Consider the following 13,228-nt stretch of genomic DNA (forward strand, 5'->3'; position numbering starts at 1 on the left):
CTACAGCACAGTACAACAGTGAGTTAGAGAGCTGTTATAGGTAATTCTGTTCAGCATAATTTTCTCTGCAATAATTTGTATGCAATAGTTAAAGTTCATGATACCAAACTTATTTTGTTTGTATAGAATAGTCATTGCTGTTCGTTTATTTTCACTACACAACAATCTTTTGCCAATGTAGAGCTGACTGAGTTGAATCAACTGTTACATGGTATGCAGTCAGATTTGGACGTGGGTGTACTGTAGATCATGTTTCGGATGTTTTCATCTCAGGAACTCCCCGACCCCTAGAACATTTTAATTTTTGCCACCTCATTTAGTAATTTCCTTGTTATATATAATTAAATATTTTCTGGTGTATAAACTACTTCATATGAGAGAATATATCCCATTTAGCTGGACCAAAACATTTAACTGTGCATTGTTTATGTTGTGGTAATCTATGAAAAAATACTTTAAAAAAAAAACTTTAGCAGAAGGTTTCCGGTGCTTATATATGCCTCCCTCTGCTATTTTATCACCAGCGTTAACATAACTTATTTTAAACAGGAGAGAAAACAATGTTGTGTGAACACATTAAATGTTCATCTGCTGATATCACCAACCGCAACTTCCAGGCTATTTTTAGCAGCGCAATCTTCAAACTAAGAGACTAAGTTGAAGCTTAGAATATTTTTATAACAACTTTATTAAAACACGTATAAAAGTCCATAAAACATGTTTAAAGTACTTTAAAATCATACTACACACAGAACAATTCAAAAGGATCAATGGCACCTCAATTTACAGGTCTTTTCGCCTTTTACAGCACACTATCGTGTCACGTATAATCCTGGTTAAAAAAAGTTACCTAAAGTCGTCATTCGCTTGTAAAACATGACCTATGTTTCTTATGCATCAGCTTTTCTAAAAGAGATCGTGACTATGTTAACAGACTGAAGCAGACTCTTCTTCTGAAGCAGTTTTATCATCAGCGTTTTCCTCTATTCTAGGGTGTAGCTGTCAATGCAGCAGAGTTCATGTTGGGTAATACAATCTAGAGTGGGGGAAGGGAAAAAGGAGAAAGAATTAGTGGGATTGATTGTTCCACAGAGAAGACAAATGCAACATCTGTATGAATCTTACCGTCTTAGGACAATCAAAACTCGAGGAAAAGCTTGCATTTATATAGTGCCCTTTACATCCTCAGGGCATCTCAATGCAGTTCACAGTTAATAAAATTCTTCTGAAGTGTAGTTACTATTGTAATGTAGGAAATGTGGCAGCCAATTTGTCCACAGCAAAGTCGCACAAACAGCAATGAGATAAATGTCCAGATCATTTGTTTTAGGTGTTGGTTGAGGGATAAATGTTGGCTAGGACACGGGGAGACCGTTCCTGCTCTTCTTCGAATAGAGCCGCGAGATATTTTATGTCCACCTGAGGGGGCAGGCGGGGCCTCAGTTTATCATTTCATCCGAAAGATCCAACTCCCTCAGTACAGTACTGAAGTGTCACCCTAGATTATGTGCTCAAGTCTCTGGAGTGAGGCGTGAGGCTTGAACCCGTGACCTTTTGACTCAGAGGTGGCAGTGCTACCACTTAGCCAAGACTGACTCCAAAACTCCATCATTTTGGTATGAACATTCTTGTGTGGCGATGACATGGCCTTCATCTAGTGCACCTCATTATTGTTGTGGCCCCATACACAGTAAGATCCAGGATGTAGGTGCAGCTTGAATGCCATTGTTTTGCCAGTGTCTGTCCCAAAGGTAAATTGCCACAAATAGCTAGGTCTGCTCAATGATCGAGGCTGAAGATTTTGCAATACCTTTGCAGCCTGCATTTTCTGTTTGGATGACCACTGTTTAGCTAGATCGATTCCCCTCTATAATGTAATGCTTTCAGTTGAAACACTGAAGGGGTTAAAAGTTAGATTAGCGGCTTAACTGACTCGCTGGCTGATGTAATAAAGGAGAAGTCTGGCAGAAAAAACAGTTGGAAAAACCATATTACACAATGATTGGGGAGTGAAAGGCGGCAAGGAGGCCATACATTGAACAATGGGCCGCCAAAATGTGATTTGTGAAGATGAGGTTAAGCGTACATAAATTGGATAGAACAATGGCAGATGTGGAAACAGTGCAAATGAGATAAACAAGATGTGTTTTGTGGAGATGTGATTAAGTGTGCGTGATTTGGACAATTAATTGGCCAAGTCCCGAAGATGTGAAGGAAACAAGATGTAAGGTTGTATATAAGCCAACTGCTCTAATGTAAAAATTAGTCTCCCGTCTCAGCTCAGTCTGCGAGGGCCTCTCCCTGCACGTGCTTGAATAAAGATCGCTTGGAACCAGTACACGCTCGTCTCCGTCTGCTTTGGGGGCAGAGAGAAATCCCACAACAAACATCAATATGCTGGCCCCTGAATCCGCCCTTTGTGTAGACAAGACACACATCAGGGACAAAATGTGAGTTTGACCTGTCATCATGTTGTGTTAAGCACTATTGATGAACTAATTACCAGTCCTTAGAATAGAATAACCCTATGAGCTTGAACTATGACAACATAAAATGACAATGCATTTAATATAGCACCTTATCCCATCTCTCAGAAATATCTCAAAGCACTGTGTGTGCTATTAATTACTTTTAATTATAGTAACTGTTATGTAGGCAAATCTGGCAGGCATTTTGCTCACAGCAAGTCATAAGGTAAAAAGATTGTATAGATAAGGGTAGAATTTTCTGGGGGGGCATTATTGGGAAGTAACACTCGAAATTATGCACATTTGTGTGTCCATTTTGCCTGGGTCTATTTACACCCAAATTTCCTGCTAATTTCATCATTAGTATACGCCAGTACGTAAAAATGAGCTCAAACAATCGGAAATCAGAATAAACAATTGTTCCCTGAGGAACATACCAAACTCGCACCGTATATTCTTCCCTTAAGTAAGAAAATTAAAGTTTCAAACCGCGTACATGTACAGTAGGCATACCATGTTTGAAAACATGTAATCGAGAAAGCTTTCCATTTTTAATGTGACTGATACTGATGGCATAAAATGCATTCAAATAAATATAAAATACAGTGCAGTGAGGATATATATATTAAAAAATCTCAAAAAATCACAATAAAACACCAGAAAAATGACTTTGTTTCCTGCTGTGCTAAAATTCTGGGCTTAATTCTACTCTCGTTTTTACCCAGCATAATTGCAGGGAATTTGCATGTATAGATCTTTAGCCTGGGGATGGAGCCATTATAATGATCTAAGATGCATCAGACGAGTGCAAAACAGCAAGGAAATTCCATTTTTAGATCAGCGATGATCTCATTGAATGGCGGAGCAGGCTCGAGGGGCTGAATGGCCTCCTCCTGTTCCTATGTCCTATTCAGGCATAGTGATATTATGTGTGCAACACGCTTGTGCCCGAGATTTCTTGATCTTTTACGCTGCGTACCCTGATTACACATGTCTCTGGGTGCAAGTACACAACAGAATTCCACCCCATAACGTCTGATATAAGATATATTTTACTGTATGTGCAAGGGAAAAATTGTTTTTTCTTTTATGATACTATGTCATGACCTTTGTTATTCTTTCACCTGTGTTACAAGGTCTTTCCTACATTACAACAATGGCTACACTTCAAAATAAAGTACTTTACTGGCTGCAAAGTGCTTTGGGACGTCTGGTGGTCGTGAAAGGCGCTTATATAAATAAAAGTACAGTATTTCTTTCTTTCATTTTGTGCATCAATCACAATAAGACTGAGAACAAGTAATAAAAGTTATTTTATAAATGATGATCTATTATGCGAGTTTAATTGAATGGCTTAGTTCGTATTCATAAATAATTTGGGCTCTTGCTTAAATCAGAATCAATGAACTGAATTACTCTTCTGCAACTCACTTTAATCTATTATGGATTCCATTGCTAAGTTGCTTTTAAATGTGTCAGCTGTGGCTCAGTTGGTAGCACACTCGCTTCCGAGTCAGAAGGTTGTGGGTTCAAGTCCCGCTCCAGAGGCTTGAGCACATAAAAAAGCTAGGCTGATGCTCCAGTGCAGTGCGGAGGGGGTGCTGCACTGCCGGAGGTGCTGTCTTTCGGGTGAGACGTTAAACCAAGGCTCCGTCTGCTCTCTCAGGTGGACATAAAAGATCCCATGGCACTATTTCGAAGAAGAGCGGGGAGTTATCCCCGGTGTCCTGGGCCAATATTTATCTCTCAACCAACATAACAAAAACAGATTATCTGGTCATTTTCATTTTGCTGTTTGTGGGACCTTGCTGTGTGCAAATTGGCTGCTGCGTTTCCCACATTACAACAGTGACTTCACTTCAAAAAGTACTTCATTGGCTGTAAAGCGCTTTGAGACGTCCGGTGGTGGTGAAAGGCGCTATATAAATGCAAGTCTTTCTTTTCTTTTCTTTTTTAAATCAATAGGTAGTTGTTATTATATTAGTTGTTCTAGGTAGCTGTTATAGTAACAATCATTTATTGTATTAGTTTTGATCCAAATCCCGATATAGATTTCAGGAACACATTCACAACATTGTCTACAGTCACACAACTGGAACTTTGCCTCTTGAAGCGAAATTAAAAAAAATGAAATTTTAAATAAACTGAAAATTGAAATTAAAAATTGTTCTAATTTGTAAAAGACAAATTCAATAGAACCCATTGAGGAAATAATGGAGTATATTGATAAAGGAAATGCTGTGGATGCTGCGTGCACAGATTTTTTTTAAAGGTGCCGTGTAGGAGGCTTGTTAAAGAAAGAAAGAATTTGCATTTGTTTAGCACCTTTCACCACCTTAGGATGTCCTGAAGTTCACAATTAAGTACTTTTGAAGTGGGGTCACTGTTATAACGTAGGGAAACATAAGAAATAAGAACTGGAGTAGGCCATATGGTCCCTCAAGCCTGCTCTGCCAGTCAATAAGAACATGGCTGATCTTCGACCTCAACTCCACTTTCCCGCCCGATCCCCATAACCCTTACCTCCCTTAGAGTCCAATAATCTATCGATCTCTATATTTGAGCACGTTCAAGACATAGATCAATAGATTTTTGGATACTAAAGGAATCAAGGGATATGGGAATCGGGCAGGAAGGTGGAGTTGAGGAAGATCAGCCATGATCTTATTGAATGATTGAATGGCGGAGCAGACTTGAAGGTGCCGAATAGCCTACTCCTGCTCCCTATTCTTATGTTATTCCTGTTTCTTATGTTCCCAGCCTTGAATATACTCAACGAGTGAGCATCCACAGCCCTCTGGGGTAGAGAATTCCGAAGATTCACAACCCGATGAGTGAAGACATTTTTCCTCATCTCAGTCCTAAATGGCCGACCCCTTATCCTGAGACTATGCCCCCTAGTTCTAGACTATCCAACCAAAGGAAACAGCCTCTCAGCATCTACCCTGTCAATCCCCCTCAGAATCTTGTATGTTTCAATGAGATCACCTCTCATTCTTCTAAACTCCAGAGAGTATAGGCCCAATCTACTCAATCTCTCATCATAGGACAATCCTCTCATCCCAGGAATCAATCTAGTGAACTTTTGTTGTACTGCTTCTAAGGCAAGTATATCCTTCCTTAGGTATGGAGACCAAAACTGTGCACAGTACTCCAGGTGTGGTCTCACCAAAGCCCTGTACAATTGCAGCAAGACTTCCTTACTCTTATATTCCAACCCTCTAGCAATAAAGGCCAACATGCCACTTGCCTTCCTAACTGTTTGCTGTACCTGTATGCTAACTTTCAGTGTTTCGTGTTCAAGGACACCCAAATTTCTCTAAACAGCAACATTTAATAGCTTCTCACTATTTAAACAGTATTCTGTTTTTCTATTCTTCCTTCCAAAGTGAATAATCTCACATTTCCCCACATTATACTCCATCTGCCACCTTCTTGCCCACTCACTTAATCTGTCTATACCCCTTTGCAGACTGTGTGTCCTCGCAGCTTACTATCCCACCTAGCTTTGTATCATCAGCAAACTTGGTCCTTTCATCTAAGTCATGAATATAGCATGTAAATAGCTGAGGCCCCAGCACTGATCCTTGTGGCACCCCACTAGTAACAGCCTGCCAACCTGAAAATGACCTGTTTATTCCTACTCTCTGTCTTCTGTCCTTTAACCAATCCTCTATCCATGCTAATATATTACCCCAACCCCATGAGCCCTTACCTTGTGTAACAACCTTCCGTGTGGCACCTTATCGAATGCCTTTTGATAATCCTTGTATACTACAGTACATCCACTGGTTCCCCTTTATCTAGCCTGCTAGTTCCATCCTCAAAAAACTCTAATAAATTTGTCAAACATGATTTCCTGATCATAAAACCATGTTGACTTTGCCTAATCATATCTAAGTGCCCTATTACCACTTCCTTAATAATGTATTCCAGCATTTTCCCGACAACAGATGTCAGACTAACTTACCTGTAGTTCCCTGCTTTCCCTTTCCCTCCTTTCTTGAATAGCGATGCTACATTTGCTACCTTCCAATCCACTGGGGCCATTCCAGTATCTAGGGAATTTTGGAAGATCACAACCAACGTATCCATTATCTCTGCAGCCATCTCTTTTAGAACCCTGGGATGTAGGCCATCAGGTCCAGGGGATTTGTCAGCTTTTAGTCCTATTAATTTCGCCAGTACTTTTCTTTACCAACATTAATTACTTTAAGTTCCTCACTCTCATTAGACCCTTGGTTTCCCACTATTTCTGGTATGTTTTTGTGTCTTCTACTGTGGAGACAGATACAAAATATTTGTTTGTCTCTGCTGTTTCCTTATTCACCATTATAATTTCTCCTGTCTCAGCCACTAAGGGACCCATGTCTACTTTCGCTGCTCTCTTCCTTTTTACATACTTGTAGAAGCTTTTACAATCTGTTTTTATATTTCTTGCTAGTTATTCTCATATTCTATTTTCTCCCTGGTTATCAATTTTTGGTCATCCTTTGCTGGTTGCTACAACTCTCCCAATCCTCAGGCTTACTACTCTTCTTAGCAAAATTATAAGCCTCTTCTTTTAATCTAATACTATCCTTAACCTCTTTAGTTAGCCACAGATGAATTACTTTTCCCATGGGGTTTTTATTTCTCAATGGAATGTATATTCATTGAGAATAATAAAATAATAACATAAGAAATAGGAGCAGGAGTAGGCCATTCGGCCCCTCGAGCCTGCTCTGCCATTCAATAAGATCATGGCTGATCTGATCTTGGCCTCAGCTCCACTTTCTTGCCTGTTCCCCATAACCCTCAACTCCCCTGTTGCTCAAATATCTGTCTATCTCCGTCTTGACTATATTCACTGACTCCGCCTCCACAGCTCTCTGGGGTAGAGAATTTCAAAGATTCACCACCCTCAGAGAAGAAATTCCTCCTCATCTCCATCTTAAATGGGCGACCCCTTATCCTGAAACTATGCCCCCACGAGGGGAAACATCCTCTCAGCATCTACCCTGTCAATCCCCCTCAGAATCTTATATGTTTCAATAAGATCACCTCTCATTCTTCTAAACTCCAATGAGTATAGGCCCAACCTGCTCAACCGTTCCTCACAAGACAACCCCCTTCATCCCAGGAATCAACCTCGTGAACCTTCTCTGAACTGCCTCCAATGCAAGTATATCCCTCCTTAAATAAGGAGACCAAAACTGTACACAGTACTCCAGGTGTGGTCTCACCAACACCCTGTACAATTGTAGCAAGACTTCTCTACTTTTATACTCCATCCCCCTTGCAATAAAGGCCAACACTCCATTTGCCTTCCTATTACTTGCTGTACCTGCATGCTAACTTTTTGTGTTTCATGTATGAGGACACCCAGATTCTTCTGTACCGCAGCATTTTGTAGTCTCTCTCCATTTAAATAATAATTTGTTTTTCTATTCTTCCTACCAAAGTGGGTAACCTCACATTTTCCCACATTATACTCCATCTGCCAAATTTTTGCCCACTCACTTAACCTATCTACATCCCTTTGCAGACTTTGTGTCCTCCTCACAACTTGCTTTCCCACCTATCTTTGTATCGTCAGCAAATTTGGCTACACTACACTCAGTCCCTTCATCTAAGTCATTAATATAGATTGTAAGTAGTTGAGGCCCCAGCACTGATCCCTGCGGCACCCCACTAGTTACAGTTTGCCAACCTGAAAATGACCCATTTATCCCGACTTTGTTTTCTGTTAGTTTGCCAATCCTCTATCCATGCTAATATATTACCTCCAACACCGTGAGCTCTTATCTTGTGCAGTAACCTTTTATGTGACACCTTATCGAATGCCTTCTGGAAATCCAAATACACTACATCTACTGGTTCCCCTTGATCCACTCTGCTCGTTACATCCTCAAAGAACTCCAATAAATTTGTCAAACACGATTTCCCTTTCATAAAACTATGTTCACTCTGCTTGATTGTACAGGAAACTTTGTGCTATCCGGAGGTGAGCTATCCGGCAATCTGGAGCCACCGGCAAAAGTCAGCAGCCGTTTTTTATTCTTTTTGTTTGGTTTTTTTGCTTTGTTTGAACAGTCAAGCTGTGCAAGGTCTGTAGCTATAGCAACAGCTTCAGCTACAGAGCTTGCAGGCCACACCCGAGTGTTTAGAAGCTGTTGCTAAGCAACAGTGTTTGTTGTCAAATGCGGAGATAAGAATCTCCGTATCTCTCAACATTAACTCTGGAGAGTACGGCAGTTTTGAGGCAACGGCAGCAGCTCGGTCCCGTGGGTGCCGGATAGCACAAAGTTTCCTGTATTATGATTTTCAAAATGTCCTGCTACTACTCCCTTAATAATGGATTCCAGCATTTTCCCAATGGCAGATGTTAGGCTAACTGGCCTATAATTTCCTGCTTTCTGTCTCTCTCCTTTCTTGAATAGGGGCGTTACATTTGGGGTTTTCCAATCTGCTGGGACCTTTCCAGAATCTAGGGAATTTTGGAAGATTACAACCAATGCATCCACTATCTCTGCAGCCACTTCTTTTAAGACCCTTGGATGCAGGCCATCAGGTCCAGGGGACTTGTCAGCCTTTAGTCCCATTAGTTTGGGATGCTTCTCTTTTAAAGAAATATTTCTTTAAATGTTCGTCATTGCTTTTCTACTGTCAGATGTTTTAATCTAATTTACCAATCTACCTTAGCCAACTCGCTCTTCATACCTATGTATGGCTTTATTTAAGTTTAAGACTCTAGTTTCATACTTAAGTACGTCACTCTCAAACTCAATGTGAAATTCTATCATATTATGATCCCTCTTCCTCAGAGGATCCCTTATTATGAGATTACTAATAAACCCTGTCTCATTACACGTGACAAGATCTAAAACAGCCTGTTCCCTGCTTGGTTCCACAACATATTGTTCTAGGAAACTGTCTCGAATGCATTCCATGAACTCGTCCTCCAAACTACTTTTGCCAATTTGATCTGTCAGTCTATACGAAGATTAAAGTCCCCCATGATTATTGCAATACCTTTGTTACAAGCTCCTCTTATTTCTTGATTAGTACTCTGTCCAACAGCATGCTACACTTACAAGGCCTATAAACTACTCCCACCAGTGTTTTCTGCCCCTTGTTATTTCTTATCTCTGCCCATACTGATTCCACACCCTGATCCAAGATCCTTCCTCACAACTATCCTTGTGTCATCCTTTATTATCAGGGCTACTCCCACTCCTTTTCCATTTTGCCGATCTTTTTGAAATGTCAAGTCCCCTCAAATATTTAGTTCCTAACCGTGGTCACCATGCAACCACGTCTCTGTAATGGCTATTAGATCAAACCCCCCTATTTGTGTCATTAATTCGCCTATCTAGTTATGAACACTTCATGCATTCTGATAAAGTGCCTTTAATTTTAACTTTTTTACAATTTTTCCCTGATTTGACCTTATTCACTGCAGTCTTTGTTCTCATCTATACAGGTAGCAAGTTCCTCGTACCTGTTGGACAAGGTCAAAGGCTGAGGCTCCTCCATCACTGCATCTTGGGTCCCCATACCTGCCTGACTCACAGTCACGCCCTCCTGTCCCTGACCAAATCTAAACTACTTCCTAGCCTAAGGGATGTGACTGCCTCCTGGAACAAAGTGTCCAGATAATTCTCCCCCTCCCTGATGCATCGCAATGTCTGCAGCTTGGATTCCAGCTCAACAACTCTGAACCGAAGTACCTCGAGTTGCAGACACTTACTGCAGGTGTGGTTGCTCAGGACCTGATGGGGCTCCACCAACTCCCACATGGCACACAACAAGATTCCACAAACTGGTATGAAATAAATGACCAGGTAATCTATTTTTTTTTAGTGACGTTGGTTGAGGAGTAAACCTTGGCCAGGACACAGGGAGAACTCCCCTGTGGGAGGGTTACTAAAGACAGAACATATATACTAAGTAGTAACACTTTAAAAGGAGTAGAGTATCAGGAGACTAAGGGGTTCATTATACAAATCTTTAAAAGTGGGCAAATGAGTTAATAAAGCTGTTAAAAAAAAAAAGCATATGTGTGTGGTAAACCACTGTTGTTGTTGTTGTTGTTACACACTGTTGTACCTATGCATGCCTCAACATGTCTCGGCTGGCTCCACCCACAGGCCCAGGTATAAAGGTGATTGACCTGCAGCCCCCTGCCTTCTTGGAACCCAGTCAACCATGAGAGGCATGCTCTGTTCTTTGTTAATAAAAGCCTTTAGTTACTCTCCTAACTCTCCGTCTTTTATGAGTAATTGATAGCGCATCAATGTGATTGTAGGTTTTATAAATATGGGTATAGAATACAAAAGCAAAACAGGTAATAGTGAACCTATAAAAATAATTTGTTAGGCTGCAGCTAGCAGCCCAGATTTGGTTGCCTTGCTTTTAGCAATATGTCAAAGCCATGTGGAGGGTGCAGAAAAGATTCACTAAGATGATACCAAGGTTGAGAGGTTTTAGTTATGAAGATTCAAGCCCATTATTCTATCTCCCTTTTTTTTCCCTCTTAGCTTCTCTCGGGCCCTTCTCTCCTGTTGCCTGCTCTTCCTGTCACCCAGTCATGCTACCTTTCAATCCTTTCCTCTTGGGTACTTTGTCCCCCAAACTCTATCCCACCCCATCACTGCCTTCCTACTCTACAGCCACTATCCCAGGCTGGATTTCCCCCTTGCTTAAGCAGGAACAGTGTCCTGTAAAAGTGCCCGAACGATTGCCTTCGAAATCTATCTGTGGATGTCCATACAACATGGAGTTAAGCTGCTGAACCGAGTGCTGGGAAATAATAGTTAATACAGGTTTTTAAGTGATTAAGTCGTGAAGTCATTATCCCTGGCTCAAGTCCAGGAAAGAAGCACTTAGTGAGTCGTGAACAGGTCGTGAACTCATATTTGTGTGGGCTTCTTTGACCTGTGAGGTGGCGGGGGGGGGGGGGGGGGGGGGGGTGGGCGGAAGAGAAGGGTGGGGGTTGGCTGGAAAAGTGGAGTCGACCCATCTGGAGATCAATGCTTCAGTACTGACTTGCTGGGGATGAATGACACAAAAAGGTGAGCGCCCTTCTGACAGATAGGTCTTAGGTAGACGTATTTTCTGTGTTGATCGGAAGAATACTATTATTTCCGCTCTTCTTTTTTTGTAAGAACTTTTACCTAGCGGGTGAGCACTGTTGTTCACAAGTACAATTTCAAAATTTGTAGCTGATACCAAATTGGGGGTATCGTTAACACTGAGGAAGACTGCGACAAAATACAAGACGACATTAATAAATTTGCAGAATGGGCGTGTAATTTGCAAACAAATTTCAATATAATCGGTTTTCAGTTTTGAATACCAGGGAGGGTGACGACTTCTTGGAGGAATGCAGTAAGAATCAAACACCATGGGAGATTTGACTGCTACAGGGGAAAAAGAGTAGAAATGCAGTAGTCATAGGGGACTCGATAGTTAGGGGCATAGACAGGCATTTCTGTAACCCCAAACATGATTCCTGAATGGTATGTTGCCTCCCTGGTGCCAGGGTAAAGGATATCACCGAGTGGGTGCAGGACATTCTGCGAAGGGAAGGGGAACAGCCAGAAGTCCTGGTCCATGTTGGAACCAATGACATAGGCAGAGTTTCAGGAGTTAGGAAAAAGATTAAAAACAGGACCTCAAAAGGTAGTAATCTCAGGATTACTCCCAGTGCCACGTGCTAGTGAGTTCAGAAATAGGAAGATAGTGCAGGTAAATGCGTGGCTGTGGCTGGAGAAGTGGTGCAGGAGGGAGGGTTACAGATTCTTGGGATGTTGGCACTGGTTCTGGGGGAAGGAGCACCTGTACAAGATGTGCACAAGGGTTGCAGCTGAACAAAGCCGGGATCAATGTTCTCGCTGAGCGGTTAAGTAGTACTGTTGGGGAGGGTTTAAACTAACTTAACAGGGGGAGGGGAACCAGAAAATAGCAGAAAGGAGCAGAAATGAGATCAGAGAACAGAGGTATAGACAGCAGTAAAATTAGAAATATCCCAAATGGGGAAAATAGCAAAAGTGACAGAGGTATTAAATTGTATGTAACTCAATGTTCGTAGTGTAACTAATAAGGTTGGTGAGCTGCAGTCACAAGTTGCCACGTGGGATTATGACATCGTTGCATTAACAGAGACATGGCTCAAACAAGACCGGGAATGGGCTCTTAATATTCCTGGTTACCAAGTATTCAGGAATGATAGAGAAGGATAAAGAGGAGGGGGTATGACAGTATTGAATATGGATGATGTTACAGTTCTGAATAGAAAGGATATACTAGATGGTTCTAGGACTGAATCTATTTAGCTTGAGTTGAGGAACAGAGAGGGAGCTGTTACATTGTTGGAAGATTTTTACGGAGCTCCAAACAGATAGATGAGCAAATTTGTCAGCAAATTTCAAAGGCGTGTAACAAAAATAGAGTAGTAATATTAGGAGACTTTAATTACCCTAATATAGACTGGGAAAAACATAGTGCTAAGGATAGAGAAGGAAAGGAATTTCCGATGTGTGCAGGAGAACATTTTCGATCAATATGTCTCCAGTCCAACAAGGAAGGAAGCAGTGTTGGATCTGGTTCTGGGAAATGAAGTAGGGCAAGTGGAGCGTGTTCCAGTAGGAGATCATCTAGCTAACAATGACCACAACATAATTCGGGTTAAAGTAATTATGGAAAGAGACCAAAAAATATCAAGGTAAAAATGCTCAACTGGGGACGGGCTAATGTCAGTTATTTAAGAAGGGACC

The 13,228-nt window shown here is 41.3% G+C and overlaps 1 protein-coding gene across 1 annotated transcript in view; it reads right to left on the reverse strand.

Annotated features, from left to right (window-relative positions):
- Positions 1-670: 670 nt before the first annotated feature.
- Positions 671-13,228, reverse strand: part of mcph1 (microcephalin 1) — a 378,761-nt gene continuing 366,203 nt past the window's right edge. Inside the window, exon 15 of the mRNA XM_085996458.1 lies at positions 671-1,036. Coding sequence (XP_085852584.1) covers positions 984-1,036 — 53 coding nt within the window. The 3' untranslated portion in view covers positions 671-983. The remainder of the gene's footprint in view (positions 1,037-13,228) is intronic.

Source organism: Somniosus microcephalus, chromosome 9, assembly GCF_052327205.1.
Source record: "Somniosus microcephalus isolate GS21.2 chromosome 9, FLI_Smic_1.0, whole genome shotgun sequence".
NCBI classification, from domain to species: domain Eukaryota; kingdom Metazoa; phylum Chordata; class Chondrichthyes; order Squaliformes; family Somniosidae; genus Somniosus; species Somniosus microcephalus.